This window comes from Maylandia zebra, linkage group LG16, assembly GCF_041146795.1.
Source record: "Maylandia zebra isolate NMK-2024a linkage group LG16, Mzebra_GT3a, whole genome shotgun sequence".
Taxonomy (NCBI): Eukaryota; Metazoa; Chordata; class Actinopteri; order Cichliformes; family Cichlidae; genus Maylandia; species Maylandia zebra.
This window is the reverse complement of record NC_135182.1, coordinates 16,033,293-16,056,283: the sequence shown is the minus strand read 5'-3', so window position 1 is coordinate 16,056,283 and position 22,991 is coordinate 16,033,293. Positions and strand designations below refer to the sequence as shown.

Here is a 22,991-nt window from a genome sequence, read left to right as displayed (position 1 = left end):
CTTAAGTAGTCTGCCAGGATCAGTGTGAATGAGCCACAGGTGTGTGTTCAGGGTGGGTTCAGAGGCGGGGAACCAAGGTCCAGTTCCGCCCTGGTGGGAGAGGTTAAGACAAACAATACACACACCACGACCTCTCCAGATCTTGAGAACCATGACACCTTCTCTTTGAACACTAAGAAGGTGGTCAGCGTAGTGGTCCAGCTTGGCCATGAAAGTTGACAACAAAGGGACGATGGTGATGCGGGCGAACTCTGCAATAACCTGAAACATATTAAAAATTACAACTAGAGAGTATTCTCTATTAATTTTATTAGAGGCCACATGCAAGAATGCTACAACTTTCAGTCAAACATTTTGTATCTTTTAAAATTAACAATTTATAGTACTTTGTTCTTCTTCAAATACAAGTTCTTATGAAAATGACTTGCAATAACAAAGTTAGTAAGAGTTACCTCAGTCTCTGAAAACAGGGCAGGCCATCTGTTTTTGACCTCTGCAATGAATGGCATGTCTTTGATGATTTCCTGTCTTCGGTAGCGATGATAGCCAATGGAAACTGATACAAGGAGTTAAATGCATTATATATAACAGTATTACACATTATTCTGCACTTCAATGACAACAGATGAACGCATGTCTTATACTTTACAAATCAAACTGTTAATCGCTTAAATCCCTGCGTTTGACACTAAACCAGAAATCAACATGGAGTCGAATTCTTTCAAACAATGTAGCAACTTAATTGATGCACATTTCTAAAATACACTATACATTCATTTCATTCTCCAAACTACAGGATCGCTGGCGCTCCCGGTGGTCATTACTGATGTCAGGGAGCAGGTGCGGTAGATGTTGGGAGTAATTTTAAAACTGTAGGTCTCAGTAGGCAAGTCTCACCTTAACAGGAATCGCAAAAGATTTTTGGAAAATTACACCGAAGCAGGTTCAACAATATTTGTTAAATGTCTTCATACTTCTAACACGTGAGAGAGGTATACAAGCTAGAGTGTTAAAAAATTTACCAGGCGTCATTTGTTTAAAAAAAAAAAAAGCAAAAGTATTCCCGAAAGTGTCAGATGTTTATCAGTTAGTATACATTAATCAAATTTGTCATCCTTAAATTGTTGTACTTACCAAATAATCCTCAGATGGCGATGGATTCTATCCAGGATACTAAGCATATGCAAGTCTCAGTTGAAAATGGCGATGATCAAACTTCCACACTGCATATGTGCAAACTCAGAAGTATGGAGAGCCTATTAGGACAATCCTCTTTAAATTAAAGTGTTCTTCATTTTAAATGAACTTTTTACGTTGGATTTAATTTACTGCATTTTGTTGTATTGAAATATTATGTTGTTAATTAAATTCAAAACAACATACTTGTGTTTAAAGTTAAAAATCAATTGGTGGCATTAGTTTTAACATAAAACATTTACATAATGCTACCAACATCAGTGTGTCATTTCTTAGAGTGCCTTTTGTGCTGTCTCTCGATGCTCTCTTCTCTCTCACCTCATCCTTCCTCTGCCTGAATCTGGTTCTTCCGACTGGAAGTTTCTTCCTGGTAAAAGGGAGTTTTTCCGTCCCACTGTTGGCAACTGCTTGCTCATAGGAATCATCTTATTTTTGTGGTTTTCTTTCAAACATTAAAGACCGTTTATCCTAAAAATACAAAGCATCTTGAGGTGACTGTTGTCGTGAATTAATGCTAAATAAATAAAACTGGAATGAACTGAACTGAACAGGTTAAGAACGGAGGTGAATAGGCTGCATGGGGGATCACAAAGCCTGGAAAAAAACAGGGTTAAACTAAATAATTTTTTTATTCCACGAATTTCCAGATATTTAAATTAATTTACTTTACTTTCATTTATTGTATAGTTTTACACATTTTGTAAGGGATTAATAACTTATCATTTTGCTGACTGCATGGGTTTAGGAACAGAAAATAAAATGCCCGTTAAAACTAAAATGCTGCAAATAGCCTATGCTCGTGGCTGGTAACATTTATCATGCCTAAAACTAATATATATAATATATTGGTACATGCAATCAAATGTACTGGGCCACCCACACATTACACCTACAGGCCATGCATGAAGCTCCCATCACTCAGTTTCTGTGCTGATGTTAATGCAGTGGAGGTTTAGAATTTCTTCAGTAACCCTGGCTATTTTTACACGCTCCGCCCTCAGCACCAACTCTATGGTCTGCCACTTTGTGACTGAGAAGCTTCCACTTTGCAGTAATATCACTCACAGTTGATTGTGGAATATCTAAGAGGGTTGGAAATTTTGTAAAGGCACTTTCCTGTTATAGCAGTGAGCTTTTCAAAACGACCCATTCTTTCACAAATATTTATAAAGGCAAACTGCATGGCTCAGGGCCTGACTGTGGCACTGGGACTGATAACACCGAAATCCAAAGATGAACAGGTGTAGATCGATACTTTTGAACATTAATGTATGTCATACTAATGTAACTCTTGGAAGCCAATAAATAACTATTACCGTCGTGAGTTTTAAAAAAAAAAAAATTCGTTCATTTCTTTCGGAGATTCGGCACATCAGCAACTGCTCGATTCACACTATACCTACAGTTGACCGTGCTAATCGTAACAATAATAAGGATTAGGATGATAAGGATGGTCAATTTTGACACATTGCTCCTTTAAATGTGAGACCACCTGCTCCTCTGGCGTCAGCATCATCCGCAGGCGGCACGGTGGGGATCGATACGGCAGTGAAATGTTCAAAGTGGGATATTTTTGGAAGAACTCAGCAGGCACCGGAGGAGAGAGACCGTCACCGAACTGACTGGCTCGACGAGAGACGAGTACACAACCCGGTAATAGTCAAGGTAAGTCCCGTCAGCACCTGCAGATGTTCATTTATGGTTCATTGTGTAAGGCAGTGCGCAGAGAAAAACAGGGCGTTGTGTCTTGGCGTTTAATATATGCAACATTTAGCCTGTTGCGACGGGCCAGTGTGTGAAAGCTGTTACATGTTAAGGCAAGAACAGGCTGTACAGGGTCGGTGCAGGAGCCATGACAAGAAAAAAAGAAAGAAATGAAGAAAGGGAGAATCAGCACATGGAGATGATGGCATGGTGTAAACCAGTAAATATCAGCTATGATCAGAGCAGCTGTAAATCACATGTACATAATAAGAGTTTTTAGAGTATTAGATGCCTTAAGATTAGGCCACCCTGCAGATCTGCAGCTAGCAGCCAGCTCAGCAGCATAATTAAGATCACTGGTATTCAGCACAAGTGAAGGATTGAAATTGTTATTGTCTTAGTAAACAGGCTGATTTGTTTGTTCACTGCTGACACCAAACAGCTGTGATCTGGTTTTAAGACAGAGGCGAGCGGTCAGGGAGTCTTCTCTGACTGTGAGGTTGCGTCTTGGGAAAAAAAAAGTCTTTCGGCGAATCATGTGATCCAGAAAATATTTTGTCATAGACTCTTGTACAAGAGATGAGAATAAGGGCTGCTTGTTGCCATGGAGCCGCTGACCTTGTTGCCGTGGCAACAGCCGGCAACACTATGCCATGACTTGTGTGTTTGTGCGTGTGCCAGAATGTAGCTACAGTCACTAAAAAGGCACATTTTCACTTTTCCTGTCTGGATGGGGCCATTGATCTGAAATCACGTGGCTCCTCTTTTATTTTAGGTTATTTTATCAAATATGCAGCATATTTACAATTTTGATGTGTTACAGGAGGGACCCTTAGGCCCAGGTGCTAGAAACCTGTCCAGACTGGAGGGCTGCATGGGGGACGTGAATGCCATAGTGACCTCAAAACAGCCTTAACTCTAAATCTCTACACTCTGGTCCCTCAATCGGCAGCAGGAAGTTAAAACTCCGGCCCTCTTGAAGAAGGTTCTGTTTCATCACAAATGTGTCACCATCTGTAGCATTAACCAAGAGCGAGATTCTGCTAAGCTGACAATTGACTACACCCTGGGTGATGTGTAAATGTGTGTATTTCTATTCAAGTGTGAAGCAGCTTGGCTGTTAATCATCAACCTCAGTGAGGACGGTGAACGACACATCTCTGTCCCGTGTGGCTGTAACTCTTAGTGTGGTGTGTTTCTGGGTTGATCACATTTAGTGGACGTCATTCCTCCTCTCACTATTTCATGTTTACAGTTCTCACTGACTAATAGATCAGTTATTAGACTCCCTTTTTTTCTATTGTTTTTGGGCACATTTATCACAGCTTCTAAAGAGACCATCCATTAAAATCTCTGAGTGTTTGACTGTTTTTCTTTTTTATTCACAAATGCCTTATGTGAAATTTTTTTTTGTCTTTTTTTAATCACAGGTAGTCCCATGGAATCTCAACTGCTGGAGGACAGCTTTACTTCTGAACCACAGGCATAGCCAGAAATGTTCACCTTTTATCCCTGAATAATCGCTACTATGGCTTTTTGTAATGAAAGCTTCATGGAGGAGTGTAACTGCATGGACCCGAACAGCGTAGAGGAAACGTCAGAAAGCCTCCCATCAGAAGCTACGACTCCTCTCATATCAGTCACTCTGCGTGTGACCCTGGCAGCCATAATGATCTTCATGATTACTATCGGTTTCCTCGGCAATGCGATCGTGTGTCTGATTGTTTACCAGAAACCTGCCATGCGTTCTGCTATCAATCTCCTGCTTGCCACTCTGGCCTTTTCAGACATCATGCTCTCTCTGCTCTGCATGCCCTTCACTGCAGTCACCGTGGCCACTGCAGACTGGAGCTTTGGGAGCGGTTTCTGCCGCGCCTCCATCATGCTGTACTGGCTGTTCGTCCTGGAGGGGGTGTCCATCCTCCTCATTATCAGCGTGGACCGTTTCCTGATCATTGTGCAGCGGCAGGACAAACTGACCCCGCACAGAGCTAAACTGTTGATCGCAGGTTCTTGGGTGCTGAGCCTGTGTGTGTCATTGCCGTCAGTGGTTGGGTGGAGGGCGGGCGCGGCAGGTATCGGGGGCGCCTGGGCACCGCAGTGCGTGCTGGGATACAGCGAGTCCCTGGCAGACCGTGGATACACAGTCCTGTTGGCTGTAGCGGTTTTCTTTGTGCCATTTACTGTCATGCTGTACTCTTACATGTGCATCCTCAACACGGTGCGCCGCAACACCCTGCGCATCCACAACCACACCACCGAGCATTCCTGTCTGCCAGCCCTAAACCAAGTCAGCAAAATGAGACTTACCGGACTGCAGCGGCCGCCTCAGGTCAAGGTGGACATGAGCTTCAAAACCCGAGCCTTCACCACCATCCTCATCCTCTTTGTTGGTTTCTCAGTGTGCTGGCTCCCTCACACCATCGTCAGCCTGCTGGCCGTGTTCAGCCGGCAGTTCTACTACAGCTCAGTCTTCTACCCCATCAGCATAGGCGCTCTGTGGCTCAGCTACCTGAAGACAGTCTTCAACCCCGTCATCTACTGCTGGAGGATCAGGAAGTTCAGGGAGGCCTGTCAGGAGTTCATTCCGAAAAGCTGCAGACTGTGTCCCAGAGTGCCGGGCAGGAGCCACAGAAGAGTGAGGCCCAGCAATATCTATGTTTGCAGTGAGACGCAGTCAGCTGTGTGACACAGGGAGGAAACCCAATGCAGTCTAATGTTTTTAACTTTTTGATAAGCTATGGGATGTTACTGAAGTTCCCTTTACACAAGAACAAATTGGTTTTAACTTTATTGAAACTGGAGCATTTACAGTCCCATGACTCCCTCCTTTTGGGGAAGGTCATGTGAAAATCACAATTGCTGACAACTGAACTGATCTGGTGGTGACAATCATTTGTCTGCTGTTTTAATAAATAAAGTCAAAGTGTTCATTCAGCTTCATGGCCACGCAAGCTTCTGAAACATACTGACATTTAAAAAAACATTTTTATATCTTCCATTTTTGCTTTATTTTTCTGTTTCCTGTGCTGTCCCTGAGCTGTCATTTTGTTGTTTCATTAGTCTGAAGCTGTACCGTTGATAATAATTATGTTGTCAGTTATGTGCTAAGATTCAGAAAAACAAAAACAAATTACAGTATTGATGTTTGGTGATGTTCTCAGATGAAAGTCAGACCACTGTTAAAAAGTGTTTGATGAAATTTGTGTAGAAACACAGCCCTCTGTCAGCTGGTTCATGACTCTTAATGTTTCTGTTATAGAGGAATGAGTGTTAACTGCATTATCATGTCACATAAGATATGTAAATAAATATAGTTTTGGATTAAAGTTTCTTTGACTCTCTTCCTCTCTAACGATAAAACATGTAGAACGAGTAAGCTCATTGCATTAAAAGAGCAAGCCCTGCACAAGGGCATTATTTGTAAAGGGCCACGACAGTGGTATAGTTTTTTTTATGTCATCCCTGTGTACCACCCCAGTGGATTACGCAAGTCAAGTGCAGACTTTCAGCTTGACTGCTGATGGAGGTAGCAGGATTAATTGTGAAGTAAACAGAACTATACTCTCTGCTGCAAAACTTATCATACAGATCAAATGCATAATGAACCAAAGCATACTGCAATTCAAATGTTTCCCATGGCAAAGAAATAGGATATTCTTCAAGTCAGTCAACTGATCTCAACCTACCAGAGCATGCTTTAGGATTATGAAATGCAAAAAAAAGTATTTTCATCCAAGAATTAAAAATAAGATCCAAATGAGCCAAAAACAAAAACAGAACCAAACAAACCCAAAAAATAATGATGCTCATCAAGGTTATTATTGTTAACTAACACTAGACTAAAACTAGATATGAAAAAAAAAGTTAACTAAAATAAAAAAAAGAGATATAGACTTTTGAAAATAATAAAACTAACTGAAATGAAATAAAATTATAGAGGAAAATAACCATTATTAAAAAATACATACCAAATATGTAAACGGTTTTAAGTGTCTAAAGCCAGTAGGAGGCAGTAATATTCCTGTAAGCTCAAGGATGCAAACTGTCGTATACCTCCAACAGCGAAGAAGAAAGGCAAACATGGCGACTTCCACGGGGCAAAATGGAAAGGCTGCTGGTACTTCGGATGCGGATCTCTTGCTTCACCCTGAGTTGTTGTCTCAGGACTTTATGAGGCTAGTTTTAAATGAGGTAAGTCGGTGTTTTAAAAGGAACTCTAGAAATGTGATTTGATGCGAGAATAAATGAAGAATGCGGAAATGTTAGCATGTAAGCTAACAAGCGGGACACCTCTCTGGTTACTGTTTAAGTACACTCAACTCAAGGCGCTGCTTGTGATTTTTAAAGTGGAGATATTTTTCTCTGAATCAGAAAAACGTGAGTACCAGAGACTGTGGGAGCAGGGACCAGCTCACAGAGCTCTACCTGCGGCATATCATCCCTCTGCCGCAGAGGACTTTACCCAACACCCGCTGGGGACGGAGGATGGAGAAGAGCCGAGGGAAGCAAACGCCGGTAGCTCACCGGTCAGACAAGTATGGGTCCACAGCTTCAGACATTTAGTACTTTCATGTGCAGTTTTAGGCTGTCTGCATATAGATAATTTGACTATGATGTTAGAATTTGGACCAAATAATTTGCCGAGTTCCATGAAAGGCGAAACGAATGTGTTATTACTGTAATTTCACTGATCAGTCAACAGACGTAACAACTCTGTGAAAGGCCCCAGGACAGATGCACTATATTGCTAAAAGTACTTGCTCATCTGGCTTCACACATATATGAACTTAAGTGACATCCCATTCTTATATCATTGGTTTTGATATGATGTTGGTGCACTTTTTTAAGCTTTAACAGTTTCTGTCCTGGTTGGAAGTCTTTCAGCAAGGTATAGGAATAAAATGCATGTAAAACAACATATTCAAAAGTTTGTAAAACAGAAACAATATCTTTCATCCATGGACTATATATCAGTATCTGGAAAACACATACAGACACAGTCCAGGTGTAAATGTGGCAAAACAAAAGAAAACTGTAGCCTGTAATGTAATGTAATGTTAAAATAATATTAATGCATTTCAGAAACTGATTCATATGGTTTTTCAGCTCCAGCAGTGACCACAGTAGAAAGAGGCCTCTGATTGTGTACGATGGGAGCTCCTCTCACTCTGGCCCACTGAAAGTGAAGAAACCAGAGGGAAGTATAGTGTCAATAGGAAGCAACGACAGGTTAAAACCTCCACCAGCAGCAAATCTTTCCAACCCCATCCGCAAACTCTCAGGCAACACATCTTCCTCTCAATCCAGTCAGCGCAGCAGTGACACAAAAAACCTCAAACTAGAAGAAAATACGTCGGTAGGAACTTCTCTCCTCAGTTATTCATGCACAAAGAAAGTAATCCACAAGTGTTCATATTGTTTGTGTGTTTGGAGATATTCTAAAGAATCTGTAAGGACATTTATAATAAAAAAAATCATTTTATTCTTAAAAAAAGAAAAATATGCAGTTCATAATGCCTGTTTATGTTTTATCCTCCATCGTTTTAGGGGGCACTGAAGTCTCCGGAAGTGAAGAACAAGATCCAGCGTGTGACTTGGCCCTGATCTTTGGCCTCTTTTTCATACAGACCTGATGGGACCTCAAGGTCCGGCAGACAGACCACTCCTTTCCCTGTCCGTAACCTGTGGTTGTCCACTACCTTAGGTGTCCCATCACAATTTTCCCAACTCATTTATCCACAGAAAGAGGTGGAAACCCTTCAAGCTGTGGGTCAAAGCTGCTTAACTGTTGCCATTCAGTTATAAGAGCTTACAAACCGGGATGAAGTCACGAGCTTCCTTGATGTTTTCCAAAACCTCAAGTGCCCTTACCAGCATTAATCAGCAACTTGCATTAAGTCCCATCCAAAATGAGTGAGGTGAATTATTGCTCTTTTTATTCTGTTGCTGGTTTAGGTTAAAAGGCCCCGGGGTGATGAATGATGGCTTCGATGGCTGTGTGTTCAACTGGATGCTAAAGGATCTTATAACGTGATAACAATGGAAGTAAGCAAGAGGGAATGCAGACATGTTATGAAACAGATCTTTTTCTTCGGTGTATTGTAAATGAATATAGACAGATCATGGTGAGCATCACATTTTAGAAGTTGTGTGATCAGTGATTTTTATCATTTCTGTTATGAATTCAACTGAGATTTGCATTTGTCGAGCACTACATACGTTTTCCAGGATTTTGAAATGTCACTCTGGTGTGAGATTTTACATATGCTGCACATAACGATGGGATAAATAAAAACAATATTGAACTTTATTGTTAGTAGACCAGTAATTACTTGTTCATAAAAAGAGCATCGCAGAGAGGCTGAGTCTTTCAAAAGGACCACTTTTGTAAATACTGTTCCAAACATTTTGGGATGTTGTGCAAAAATGTAAATAAAAACAGAATGCGATGATTTGAAAATCTCATAAACCCATATTTTATTCACAACAACATATAGAAAACATATCACATGTTTGACCTGGCAGCGTGGCATTTTAAGAAGAAAATAAAGTCATTATGAATTTGATGGCCTTAACACATCTCAAAAAGTTGGGGCAGGGCCACATTTACCACTGTGTAGCATCACCTCTTCTTTTAACAGCAGTCCGTAAACATCTGGAAACTGAGGAGACCAGCTGCTGGACTTTTTGGGAGCGGACTTGTCCTGTTCGTGTCTGATCGAAGATTCTAGCTGTTCAACAGTCTTGGATCATCTTTGTTGTGTTTTTCGTTTTATGATGTGCCACATTTTCTGTTCTTGTTTTCATAACATCAAAAATGCAGACTTTTGAGCACATGGATGAAGCTGGATGGTCCCTCTCCTCTTTAATCCAGATGATATAGCATCCATGTTTTCCGCCCCCAGAAATTCAAATTTCAGCTCGTCTGACTGGAGAACAGTTTCCACTTTGTCTTGGCAGTTATAAATGAGCCTTGGCACAGAGATAACAGCTGTGTCTCTGGATCATTTTGACATATAGCTTCTTTTTTGTCTTTTTTTTAAGCCTTAACCTGCACTTGTGGATGCCACAGTGAACTGTGTTCACAGACAGTGATTTCTGGAAGTCTTCCTGAGCTTGTGCAGTGATCTGTGACAGAATCCTGCCTGTTTTCAGTGCAGTGCTGCCTGAGGGTGCGAAGATCACAGGCATCCAATACTGAGTTTTCACCTTATTGGTGTGCACAGAGATTCTCTGAATATTCTGCTGATATTATGTACTGAGATAACGAGAAACTCTTCTCAATTTTACATTTAAGACCATTACTCTAAAATAGATTGATGCAACAATTGTGAACACAATTCTTTGCAGAGTGGTGAACCTGTGCACAGCTTTACTTCTGAGAAGTTCTGCCTCTCTAAGATGCTCCTTTTTTTAATATCAGCTCATGTCACGATCTGTTACCAATTAACCTAATTAGCTGCAAACTAGTTCCAGTTGTATTTTTTAGTATGAGCTATTTTTCCAGCCATTTGTTGCCCCATCACATGTCGCTGCCATTAAATTTGAATTAAGCAAGTATTTTTTATGAAATAATAGAATGTCTCAGTTTAAACATTTGATGTTTTCTATGTTTCATTGTGAATAAATTATGGTTTAATTAAATTTCATAAAATTTGCAAATCGTTTCAGTCTGTTTTTATATTTTTTGGAATTGGGGGTTTTGTTTTTTGTTTTTTTTTTATCTAAGGATAATCTTCTCTTTATGAACAAATTAACACAAATTATTTAAACCAAAAATACAAGTTAAACAACACTATGCAAAGTAAAAAAAAAAAAAAAAACAAGTAAGAAACAATGGATTAAAGTGAAATGAAATGCTCTCCTGTGACAAGAAAAATGTAAATTTGCAGTCATAAGGTATTTGAAAATCGTGTGGTAGGGGGACGGCCTGGCTTACTGACACCAAGAGCAAAGGCAGCAACTGTGCTGGCATAGGCTTACGTTAGTGAACATAGACTGAGCAACATCTGTAAAGGCATCAATAATGCTAAACAATACAGCATCACATACTTACATCCAGAAGACTTTTCTGTGCAGACCTCTTGCGTATTTTAGCCAACATTGCTAAGCCAACAGTGTAGCTTAGTAGGAAAAACATCCAAAAATCTGACCAAAGAAGCCCTGAAATCTCAACCCAAGCAAGACTTTGAGAACTACAAGAATTTACCTCCTCATTTTCCAAACACTTACCTGTGATGAGCAACACAGTGTTAAACATACCACTTAAAAACACAACAACCTGTTTTTCAATCGTTGATATGTCTTGCAAATTGTATTAACATTTTACAGTTTTCCAACTTTTCAGAAACTGGGTTGCAATTGAATACCAGTTTTTAATAATTCAGACACATAAAACGAGCTTGGGCAAAACCAAGAATGCAGAACTTTTGAAGCCTATTTACTGGAGAAAAGGAGAATTGACTTTGCAGTTACTGATGCGGAGTTCATTAAAACACACCGGAAAATGTGCTTTGAATCAGTGTTTGTACAAAAGTGTCATAAAAAAATGAATTATATAAAATTTAAAAAAAAAGGATGTTCATTGATTTAATTATGTAAGAAATTTTACGGGCTTTATGTGTCATGTTTGACATGGTGTTCAACTGGACATTAGAGTAAAACTGAATGAAACGATAAAAATCTTCCACCGAGCAATCTGTAGTGCTTTTCTAGAACATTTTTAATCTTTTCTTTTTGTAAGTTACCAATAAAAACATTTTGACTTTGCCATTTTTAATCTCTTTTGATTTTTTTGTTTTGTTTTTGTGTTTTGTTTAGAAATCCTGAAATCATCTTATTTCATGCAGAATTTATTTATTTATATTTTTCATCTTTCATGCAATGTATTCATATTTATACCTTTATATGAATAAATATGCATTTTTAATATTTAAGTGGTTAAACGTCACAAAAACTCTAATTACATGCACAAAGCAGTAATTACTATTATTAAGCTGATAGTGTGCAGTAAAATTGTAGATTTTCCTCAGAATCCTTACTTCAGTATCTACTTGGAAACATTTTCTCTTCATGAGCACAATACAGCAGATTCATGCCTACATTTATTGATTAGTAATTACTTTTTCTTTCCTCAAATAGTGAACATTTAACTTAAATGAACTCTCTTATCTCAAAGAACACTGTTAGTAGCTTGTATTTCATGTACATTCATAGTATTGCTTTGTAGTAACGATGTTATAGATGTCATGCACTGTGCTCAAATAGAATTTATCAACTCTGCATCGTTCCCTGATCATAACGTGGTCATCCCGTCAGATGTAACGGTCATCACTCGGGCTGAATTAGATGTCTTTGCCGCACTCTGGGCACAGGATATCGTCGCGTTCGGTGAGAAATCCACGGCCGACCAGGGACACGGAGCACTTCTTACAGTTGAAGCAGTCATTGTGCCACTGACGCTCCTCAAAGGAGATATACTTGCTGCCCCCAAGACCTAAGAATATCAAATTGAAGTCAATACATCTGACAAACCTGTTATAAATGAGCCTTATTAGATTCAGTTGACCCAGTGATTAAAGATTACCGCTAATGGGGGTGGTGCACGAGGCACACTTCTTAGCATAAAGGTTGCAGAAGCAGTTGAGGCAGTAGGCAAAGTCGTCTCTGGAGGTAAACCTCTGTCCAGACAGCTGCTGCTTGCAGCTAGTGCAAAGGAAGCAGTCCTTGTGCCAGGGCTGGTCACGGTAGGTCACCCCGCCAGTGGTGATGGGCTATTTAGAGGGAACTGGGTTACTGCCACACTTTAGTGCTGTTACACATGCAACAATAACATGTAGTGTGAAAATGGAGACTGAAAATAGAGAGCTACTTTGAAAGTACATTTTACTCGATATCATTGTATGTAGCAGTGGATGTGCTACCTTCTTGCAGTGCACACAATGCATGGCAAACTGCTTCTCATAGCAGGGCACACAGAAGTTCTGGTTGTCCTTGGGGATGAAGCTCTTGGTGCCAATAGGCTGCTGGCATCGCTTGCAGGTGAAACAGGTCTCGTGCCAGCTGTTCCCCTTGTGCTCCATCTTCCTGGAGCCTTCAGAAAATAGTAAGTTTACAACTAATGATTAAATTCAATTTTGGGTCAACATAGTATACATGTTCTAGTACTCCAAAGGCCCAACAAGGTATGGTTTTATTCTATAGTATGTGCCGCATGTCGCTCCATACCAATCACTGCTCAGGTTGAAGTGTATAGGAATAGGTTACAAATACTTAGTAATTAGTTGTTACTTTATTTGTACCTATTAAAGTGAAAAGAAAGCAGGTTTCTGTAAATGTACTGACAAAATTAATGTGTTTATACCCTATATTATTATAACTGTACTACAGCAATGTGGGCAAACAGGACTAATGGGCATGTATCGTGCCCAGCTAATCAAATGAAAAAAGAGGAAACCTTCTTGTTCATCCACTGGGAAAATAGCACAAACAATATCAGTACTGTTTCAAACTTCTCAATCTAGTTCTATTACTTGGTTTAATTCAATTTTAGCTTTAGTTAAGTTACTCCACATTATCCTTATTTTTGCAGAGATCCTGAACTGAACAGGCAACCTTCAGACCTCTGAGGTGCTTTCCCACCCTCCGGGCTACAGCTCTGTTTTTCCAGCATAGAAAGTCAGCTATAACTCAGCCTACAATAGTGGATTTTATTCTCATTACAACTTTCATATAATATAATCTGCACCAACCAGTCTATATAGTGAGACAGAAGACTTTTTATTTATGCAATGATCCAATTTAAAATTGAGTGACAAATTAAGGTTTTAATTTTTCTAGTTACTCTGCTGATCTATTTCAGTTTTCTTCCTACCTGGCATGATGGTTTTCTTGCACTCATGGCACTTGGAGGAATACTCGTTGGAGTAGCACTCGGTGCAAAGGAGCTGCTCGTCCTTGGTAGAGAAGGGCTTGTCCACCAGGGAGCGCTTGCACTGGAAGCACTTAAAGCATTCCTCATGCCAGTGACGGTCCTTGTAGGAAAGATCCTGCAGAAAGAGCAGTACTCTTGTTCTTGTTCTCTACTTGTTCTTGTATCTATGCATTTCTTCATTTTATATCTCTTACCCTGGTGTTACAGCCAATAGGCTTCTTGCACTCCTCACAGGTGTTGGAGTACAGGCTTTCATAACATTTCACACAGTAGGGATTTTCCTCTCGCAGAACATACTTCTTCCCAAACAGGGACTCTTTGCAGTAGTGGCAGTCGTAGCGTTCTGTCATTTTGACCTAGCACTGCTCAGCTGAGAGAGAAAGAAGCAAAAGAGCCTAAGGGTAATATTATGTATACAGGATATGAACGCTTATATTAAGTACCATAGAAACTTTTGCCATTTTGCTTCCCTGCTCCAATTAATCCTTGGAGCGATGCTGGCAATCATCAGAGAGCCATTTCTTAGAAATCAAACTTCAAACTAATGGCGTTTTCTAGGACGCATTAGTAGACCTGTCACGTTACAAGTTGGGGAGTTTTCCATGCATTTCCCTCTTTCATCTTCCTCTCCCATCTCTCAGACGTCCTTCATTTTGTGACAGATGAGAAGGTGAGCGATGAGGCGGATATAAATAACTCCTATCAGTCCTGCTTAGAGACAGTCAACTTTTACCCCGTTGCATACCAACACACACTACGCCACTATACGCCGACCCATTTATCACCTCACCTCCAGCTGTCAGCGCCAGATCACAGTATCCCTTGTCACTGTGTGTGCGCGTCCGTGCATAAGTGGGTTTAAACGACACTCGTAATAATGACTGTTCACAATCTGCAGCTGTTTGTGGTCTGCCTGTTGAGCTCTTGGCTATCCCACCTGTGCCTATATCGCTACTCTTGGTTAAACGAGGATAACATAAGCGATTTATTTGAGTATTTCTTTGTGGGTAAAAGAGAAGATGCAGGGCAAAAAAAAAAAGGGTTGATGAAGTTCCATTCTCCAAGACAGAATTAAATACTACCCAAGCTCTCACCAAATAAAGCAGATCAAGACAAAAAAACCCTGCAAAAATCCCCTCCAGAAACCCCAAGCTTAAATTCATATTTCTGGTTTGAATTGAGCTGCTCTCTGCTGTCATCCCTATAATCTTATTGTTCTTCCCTGTGATCTATATTTGATCACCGTAGATTCCCACCTAAGTGGTCCGTGAGTGATTTGCGATGCTCCCCACACTCAAAAGGTTAGTTTCTTTTATCTTGCTGAAGCTGAGACGTTTAATCTGCCCGTCCTTTCTGCTCTAAGCATTCTCAGCGCCCTCCCACATTCCCTCATTGTTTATCACTCCCACCATGACTCACCTAGCTTATATAAGGATTTATCTGACTCCTAAAAATAAAAAAAGGCTAATCTGAACTGCCGCAAATAAAAGCTCCAGCCATTCAGACATGCCATGCAGCTGTTTCCCAGCTTCTGGGGTCTCTTTGATGCTCCCCATCTGGGAGTCAACCTGAGCTACAGACAGTTTACAGAAAAGTGAACTATTAAAAGGTTCTTGTGTTTAAACATGGTGCCTTGTAGAGAACTGCTTATTTTACAGTATTTTAATAAGATCTCTGCATGTATGGCATTATCTGCATGCACTGGAACATTTATATTTAGGTCTAAGAACGTTTAGTTAGAGTGAAACTGCAAAAAGGAATTGTGCGATCGCATCATAACGCCAAAAAAGATGCAGAAAAGCTTAAAATCGCAGCCTTTTACTCATCTTTACAGATGCTAGCCCACTTTAGTGTTCTACTCTCCTGACCTAACAGTCCTGAAGGATATCCTTTTCAGTCACATAGCAACCTTCTAAGTGTTACACAGAATTAAACATTAATTGATCTTAACTTGATCTAATCTGATTTGCTGATCCCCCTTCAGGCAAACCCAATTAAAAAATCTGAACCCCGCATCAATCATTTGTATTTCTATGAGAGAGAGCACAGTTTTTGTACAGTTTAGAAAAAGTGTGATCTAAAAACACCAAAATACTGTAAAGCCATAAAAAGCAACAGAAGTTATTAGGAAGTGGCTGGTTTTATAGTAGTAAAGTTAGGTTTACGTTTTGAAGAGAAGGGAGCAGAAAAGGTTCAAGATAACTAGCCTACCCATCACTGGATGATTTAAGGAAGAGCTTTTTACTAAATAAGGAATCCAGTCTGCATGAAACAGGCCGAAAGGAAAGTGAGGTGATGGAAGAGGTAGTTAAATAGTGACAATGCTCTGCAGGTGGAAGAAGGGAGAACACGAGAAGGTGGGTGGGGAGGCAGATAGGAGGATGCCAGTGTGGTGGAGAATGGAAGACATGGTGAATGAAAACCAGTGAGGAGAATGGATAGGCGGAAGAATGGACAAGTGAATACATGGAGAGTGGAGCAGTTGAACAGAGTTGGTTCTTACCTTCCTGTCTGAGGAGTGTGTGCCTGTGTGGAGTCTGTGGCAGACTGAAGGAGCAGGCTCTGGGTGAGCTGTACTTACTCCTGATTGCTTTACTCCACCCATCAGGGGCTAATTGAAAATGGGGGAGGGATGATAGATGTGGGGGGAGGGGGGTTACAAGGGGGCAGGGATTCTTTTTTGAGATGATCTATAAATACAGCAGAGCTTCACAGAGATAAACCCGAGGCCCCATTTCACTCGCTCATTTTGTCCCCAGCTCAACCATGTGGCCTTTTAAGGTCACTCAGAAGTTGTTCACTCGCTCACATCCTCTCCGTGTGATTCACGTGTTCATTCACTCGTGCTTCACTCTCTTCTTTCATTATTTTTGCTTCTCCCCAGAACAGTCGTATCATATCATTCCTCCCTTTTCCACTCCTTGGAGAGAGTTATTCATCTTTCCTTGCTATTGTTTGTTTTCTTTCTGTCGCAGTTATCCATCATTACCACAACATTGCACTCTAATGCATATGCATACTATTGAGTAATGACACAATATTCCTGCAGCCTTCTATATATGATAGAAAAGATGCCAAGAGTCAAATGTTCAAGATTTTTGTCCTGTGAGATTTGTTGCTACTCAAATGTCTCATCTGTTCCTGCCTCCCCATATTTCCCCTCACAGGGGGACTCCACATTCATTCCCAGCCCTCCCATTTGTTGGCTACAATATCCAGACTTGCTAATGACAGACACCCACTTGTTTTCTTAGAAAATTTTAGCACTATTTTCTGATGCTCTCTAATCCACACCGCGGCCCCCTCCGTCACCCCCACCCGCACCCCCAGGCGCTTCCCCACTCTTTCTTCTGTCATTCGACGTCTCCCTTTCTCTCTGAGGCAGGTTTTCCTGACCCTGTGGTCCCTGGACACTCTCCAGTGAGAAAATGCGTCAGCAATGCTCCACTAAGATTCTAGTGTTCTATTTGTAGCACGGCATAAAGAGTTTGGTGCTTAACAAAGTGTTAAATCAGTTTATGAGGGTGTTGTCTCTAATCAAATCAAATCAAATCAAATCAAATCAAATCACTTTTTTTTTTTTATTGTCACATCACATGTGCAGGCACACTGGCACAGCACATGCGAGTGAAATTCTTGTGTGCGAGCCCCACAAGCAACAGAGATGTGCAAACACAACAACACAAACGAGCAAAATGGTTTTAGCCACCATGTTTATCACAGTTGGGTTCAGCCATATCGCTGGCTATCCCATCACTTCAGTTAACAGGGATTTGTCTCATGAGATAATCTTTTAAAACAATATTGATTTGCTGTAATGACTTTGTGCAAAACCTGTCCTTTGCACCACCAGGGGGATGACATTGTGGTTATGTCAACAACAATTTGAGAGTTTCCCATTAAATTTAGCACTCATGTAAGTCATGTGATTCATTAATTTTTCATTGAAATCATCCTCACCACTTCTGACTCAGTCATCAGTACTTTTACTTTAGTGCTGACCAGTGACTGGTAGATTTTAGAAAGTATTAATACTAAGGTGAAACAGTTTGTGTCTTAGCTTTAGGATCAGGAGATAGAGCGGGTTGTTTACATCTGATGCATCCAACAGAGTGTTTGTGTGTGTTTGTGAACAATCGGTTAAAAGTGCTTAAGCATGAATGAATAGGTGAACTTGGTGAACCAAGTTTGTAGGAAAAAAGCTGTTTGAGTGCTCAAATTGATTAGAAAACAAGTACATTTAGCATTTAGCTTAAAGTTTGGAAGCAAATCCCAATTTCTTGTAGCTGTGGCAACCAGTTCAACTGGGATATAAACAACAGCCTGGTTTATATCACTTTTTGCCTTTTTACTACTTATAGAAATTGATCAGCCATACTAATTCAATCACTCACAGGTGACCTGACGTGATCACGTTGGTTAGCAGCTGCCTAGCAATGGGCTAAAATGACCTGTTTTTAACCTTTGTGCACCTACAGCACCTTAAAAAAGTCATTTTCATGACACCAACATTTTATCAATATTTTAATAATTAAATAAAGATTTTACATCCCCAGCAACCTGCTAGCAACAGGCTAAAAATGACCAATTTTTATACAAACAGGAATCCCTCTAGCATAGAAGTCAAACATTTGCAAACATAGCACCCCCCACCTACTTCATGGTGGTAGCTAACCCTAATCCCAGTGTCCTCCCCCAGTGTAAAAGTGCACCCTGCCACACCCTGAAAACTGTTTAAGAACAGCTTCAGTAACACAACAAGGAATTGAGCCTCCAAACCTATTAAATGCAGATTAATCATTTAATAAGAACGATGGCTCTGATGCATCCTGAGAGCTCTAACCTGAGTTTACATGTTTTAGATATGCTTGTGGAAATTGCTGTCTCTCCCACCAATTATTTAAAATTTTAGCAGTAATTTTTCAGACTTCTTTCGACTGTAGTAAACAGCAGCAGTGTTTTATGTATGCCAGACATGTTTGAAATGGGAAGCAGAGACAAACAGGAGGTTATGTTATTTGGACTAGTACTGTTAAATTGAAGTCAGAAGGTAGTTTGTCAGACAGAAGATCATATTGTACTACATTGGAAGAAAGACTGGGAAAAATTGGATTATTGTCACTGTAATAAACATGTGGCATCTTTTTATTTATTTTTTTAAAGGTGGTGTTTGAGGGAACTAAAGGGATTTAACCATGAAATATGAGCATAACTAAAAATGATATGTTCTTTGCTGCTCGTGTGTAAATTAAACTGATTCTATTTTATAATGCTTTAGTATTCAATTCAGTTCAGTTCACTTAATTGGAGACATGAGGTCCAGTTAAACATATAACTGTGCATATAATAAATATGACCAGTTGAAAGGATGCCCAAGACTGCCCTAACGTGCCCTCAGTATTTGCTCCTTCTTCCCAGCATTTAGCTGAAACCTCCCTCTCTCTGCACTCTCTGGACTGAGGCCTCCACCTCAGCTGCTGAGGCCAAGGGGATAAAGGTGCAGCTGTCTGGGCACAGCAAGGCTATCATGATGGTAAAGCCTGGTACTTACTTCTGCTGCAAATACAGCCATGTGGAAAGGTCAAACCAGGCACTCCCCATCGTCACTAGTGGACTGTTAATCATTAGTGCCAGAGCAACCAACTGGACTGGAATTTCTCTGGGTCATCCAAGATCCAATATGATCCTTTGGAAGAACTTCACTGCACTCCCTGTCAAACTTCATGAAATGGATCCCAGCAACTGACTTTAAAGTAGCATCACAACGAAGGTCTCAGATGGGCAGTTAGAACTGATAAAGACGGATGGGTTCATTTTGGGCTCCCGCTGTGGGAATAGGGTAGCAACTGTTTGCTTAAGATGATGATAGTGTTCATTTGATTTTAGATGACAAGTGTGATAAAGTCGACCAATTGGCTTAGTTTAGCATGAAGGCAGGAAACAGAGGACACAATGAGCTTATGGATAGTCTGAGAATGCAAACAAATCCACCGCTAAAGCTGACTTATTAACTCATTTTATCTCATTAGAGACACCAAACTAAGTGTGAAACACATTTAATCAAGTCCTCCATCCTAAATATCCCAACAATCTGATATGAACCATAGGAGCAAACTAGTGCAAGAGATGTGTCAGATGTAAACACTTAATTCTTGCATAGATATTAGAAAAGAAAGTCTTCTTTTGTTCAGTTTTTTATTAACCCATTAATCACTCCAACATCTGCAGTACACAGACATAACATCTATAACAGCCTCTTTTCCTTTGCTCTACAGTTAACATAGTCACTAGTTGTGCAATCTTTTTTGTACCATCATAAACGTTAACTTTTAACATACTAACTGAGTCCTGTAGAGTCTGAGATGTCGCTCTTGTGTAGAGTTTCTTTGAGCATTGCACAGTCTGACCTTGGGGTGAATTTATTGTGATGTCCACTCCTGGGAAGATTGGCAGCTCTCTTGAATGTTTCCCAGCTTCTCACTCTTGAACGTTGGACTTCAAAATGTTTTGAAATGGCCTTAAAACTCTTCCCAGATTGATGGGCACATGGCATTGTGTTAATGGCCACATGAATGCTAACAAAACTTCTGCTTTTACAGAGGAGCTCACGTCCTGATGACCAGTAATTCAAGTGAATTTGATTATCAGCACCTAGCTGCTATTTTTGCCCCTCTTAAGGAGGGAAACAGGAAGAACTTATTTATTTATTAAAGTACATACTGCAGTATTTATTGTTTATCTGAGGTTGCATTATTTGTACCACCTGGTCCTGCAAAGGATATTTATTTATTATTATTTATTTTTTTAAACTTTGTAATTCTCTCCTATTGCTAAATACCAGAATAAGTGCACAATAACAGATAATAATAGACAATAATCGAATTGTCAAAAGCACACTGTTTTGGCTGAATAGGTACTTTGTATCTTGTGAATATTCTAAGAATAAGGTCTAAGTGCATAATGATGGTCAAATGACAGCATTGGTGGGTTTTTTTTGTTTGTTTTTTTTACAAAATTAAGTAAACAAAATTAGGTAAACAAAATTAGGTGAAGAATTTATTCTTATTTTTTTTAAGTGAAAAACAGGATTAATGCTCACATGAGGCACAATCACTGTTATCGCAGTATACAGTGGGGCAAAAAAGTATTTAGTCAGCCACCGATTGTGCAAGTTCCCCCACTTAAAATGATGACAGAGGTCAGTAATTTGCACCAGAGGTACACTTCAACTGTGAGAGACAGAATGTGAAAAAAAAAAAAAGCCATGAATTCACATGGTAGGATTTGTAAAGAATTTATTCGTAAATCAGGGTGGAAAATAAGTATTTGGTCAATAACAAAAATACAACTCAATACTTTGTAACATAACCTTTGTTGGCAATAACACAGGTCAAATGTTTACTATAGGTCTTTACCAGGTTTGCACACACAGTAGCTGGTATTTTGGCCCATTCCTCCATGCAGATCTTCTCGAGAGCAGTGATGTTTTGGGGCTGTCGCCGAGCAACACGGACTTTCAACTCCCGCCACAGATTTTCTATGGGGTTGAGGTCTGGAGACTGGCTAGGCCACTCCAGGACTTTCAAATGCTTCTTACGGAGCCACTCCTTTGTTGCCCGGGCGGTGTGTTTTGGATCATTGTCATGTTGGAAGACCCAGCCTCGTTTCATCTTCAAAGTTCTCACTGATGGAAGGAGGTTTTGGCTCAAAATCTCACGATACATGGCCCCATTCATTCTGTCCTTAACACGGATCAGTCGTCCTGTCCCCTTGGCAGAAAAACAGCCCCATAGCATGATGTTTCCACCCCCATGCTTCACAGTAGGTATGGTGTTCTTGGGATGCAACTCAGTATTCTTCTTCCTCCAAACACGACGAGTTGAGTTTATACCAAAAAGTTCTACTTTGGTTTCATCTGACCACATGACATTCTCCCAATCCTCTGCTGTATCATCCATGTGCTCTCTGGCAAACTTCAGACGGGCCTGGACATGCACTGGCTTCAGCAGCGGAACACGTCTGGCACTGCGGGATTTGAATCCCTGCCGTTGTAGTGTGTTACTGATGGTGACCTTTGTTACTTTGGTCCCAGCTCTCTGCAGGTCATTCACCAGGTCCCCCCGTGTGGTTCTGGGATCTTTGCTCACCGTTCTCATGATCATTTTGACCCCACGGGATGAGATCTTGCGTGGAGCCCCAGTTGAGATTATCAGTGGTCTTGTATGTCTTCCATTTTCTGATGATTGCTCCCACAGTTGATTTTTTCAAACCAAGCTGCTTGCCTATTGTAGATTCACTCTTCCCAGTCTGGTGCAGGTCTACAATACTTTTCCTGGTGTCCTTCGAAAGCTCTTTGGTCTTGGCCATGGCGGAGTTTGGAGTCTGACTGTTTGAGGCTGTGGACAGGTGTCTTTTATACAGATGATGAGTTCAAACAGGTGCCATTCATACAGGTAACGAGTGGGGGACAGAAGAGCTTCTTACAGAAGACGTTACAGGTCTGTGAGAGCCAGAGATTTTCCTTGTTTGAGGTGACCAAATACTTATTTTCCACCCTGATTTACGAAAAAATTCTTTACAAATCCTACCATGTGGATTCATGGATTTTTTTTTTCACATTCTGTCTCTCACAGTTGAAGTGTACCTCTGGTGCAAATTACTGACCTCTGTCATCATTTTAAGTGGGGGAACTTACACAATCGGTGGCTGACTAAATACTTTTTTGCCCCACTGTATATATGTCAGGGACCAAGCAGTAAAGCATAAAGGACACCGGTGGTTTTAATTCAAAAAACGGGTTTTATTGACCCAAAAATATGAAAATATATTTAACAAAGCCAAAACTTAAACAGGCAGACCAATAAAAGAGGTCAACTCAACAGACTAAACTCAAGATAATAATTAACAAAACCTCAAACAAACATATGGTAAACTGACCTGCTGAAATGACACACAGGGGGACTTAAATACTGGTTTAGCTAAACCAAATGACACACACGGGGGAAAACAAGATGGCTGCCATATAACCAACTAATACAAAACATTTAAACAAACATGAAACACCCCCCAGGCAATGAAGCATGTGGTGCAATCCAATTAGGCTGTCAGCAGTACTTCAGGTCTCCCAGCCCTTTGCCACACCTTTTGCCAGACA

The 22,991-nt window shown here is 40.4% G+C and overlaps 3 protein-coding genes across 4 annotated transcripts; 2 read left to right on the top strand and 1 right to left on the bottom strand.

Moving 5' to 3' along the window:
- The first annotated feature begins 2,612 nt into the window (after nt 1–2,612).
- gpr45 (G protein-coupled receptor 45) lies at nt 2,613–6,189 on the top strand. Of its 2 annotated transcripts, XM_004551296.4 has the most exons (3): nt 2,613–2,862; nt 3,725–3,886; nt 4,332–6,189. In XM_004551296.4, the coding sequence occupies exon 3, from the start codon at nt 4,430–4,432 to the stop codon at nt 5,588–5,590; it is 1,161 nt and encodes a 386-aa protein (XP_004551353.1). In that variant the 5' UTR covers nt 2,613–2,862; nt 3,725–3,886; nt 4,332–4,429; the 3' UTR covers nt 5,591–6,189. The 2 variants fall into 2 exon arrangements, with proteins under 2 accessions (XP_004551353.1, XP_004551352.1); XM_004551295.4 differs by lacking the exon at nt 3,725–3,886.
- A 757-nt stretch (nt 6,190–6,946) lies between these two features.
- Nucleotides 6,947–9,214, top strand: lg16h2orf49 (linkage group 16 C2orf49 homolog). Its single transcript, XM_004551294.3, has 4 exons — nt 6,947–7,095; nt 7,276–7,439; nt 8,011–8,260; nt 8,452–9,214. Exons 1-4 carry the CDS (start codon nt 6,985–6,987, stop codon nt 8,506–8,508), a joined length of 582 nt encoding a protein of 193 aa, XP_004551351.1. The 5' UTR covers nt 6,947–6,984; the 3' UTR covers nt 8,509–9,214.
- A 397-nt stretch (nt 9,215–9,611) lies between these two features.
- LOC101465850 (four and a half LIM domains protein 2) lies at nt 9,612–16,465 on the bottom strand. Its single transcript, XM_004551292.5, has 6 exons — nt 16,341–16,465; nt 14,032–14,207; nt 13,778–13,952; nt 12,828–12,997; nt 12,491–12,677; nt 9,612–12,400 (listed from the first exon to the last, which is right to left on the bottom strand). Exons 2-6 carry the CDS (start codon nt 14,185–14,187, stop codon nt 12,249–12,251), a joined length of 840 nt encoding a protein of 279 aa, XP_004551349.1. The 5' UTR covers nt 14,188–14,207; nt 16,341–16,465; the 3' UTR covers nt 9,612–12,248.
- Between the last annotated feature and the right edge of the window lie 6,526 nt (nt 16,466–22,991).

Coding starts and splice junctions, on each gene's coding strand:
- gpr45 (XM_004551295.4), top strand. CDS start 4,430: ATGGCTTTTTGTAATGAAAGCTTCATGGAGGAGTGTAACTGCATGGAC.
- lg16h2orf49 (XM_004551294.3), top strand. CDS start 6,985: ATGGCGACTTCCACGGGGCAAAATGGAAAGGCTGCTGGTACTTCGGAT. Junction 7,440..8,010: donor GTAGCTCACCGGTCAGACAA/GTATGGGTCCAC, acceptor ATGGTTTTTCAG/CTCCAGCAGTGACCACAGTA. Junction 8,261..8,451: donor AACTAGAAGAAAATACGTCG/GTAGGAACTTCT, acceptor CCATCGTTTTAG/GGGGCACTGAAGTCTCCGGA.
- LOC101465850 (XM_004551292.5), bottom strand. CDS start 14,187: ATGACAGAACGCTACGACTGCCACTACTGCAAAGAGTCCCTGTTTGGG. Junction 13,953..14,031: donor CTATTGGCTGTAACACCAGG/GTAAGAGATATA, acceptor CTCTTTCTGCAG/GATCTTTCCTACAAGGACCG. Junction 12,401..12,490: donor GTGCACCACCCCCATTAGCG/GTAATCTTTAAT, acceptor TGATATTCTTAG/GTCTTGGGGGCAGCAAGTAT.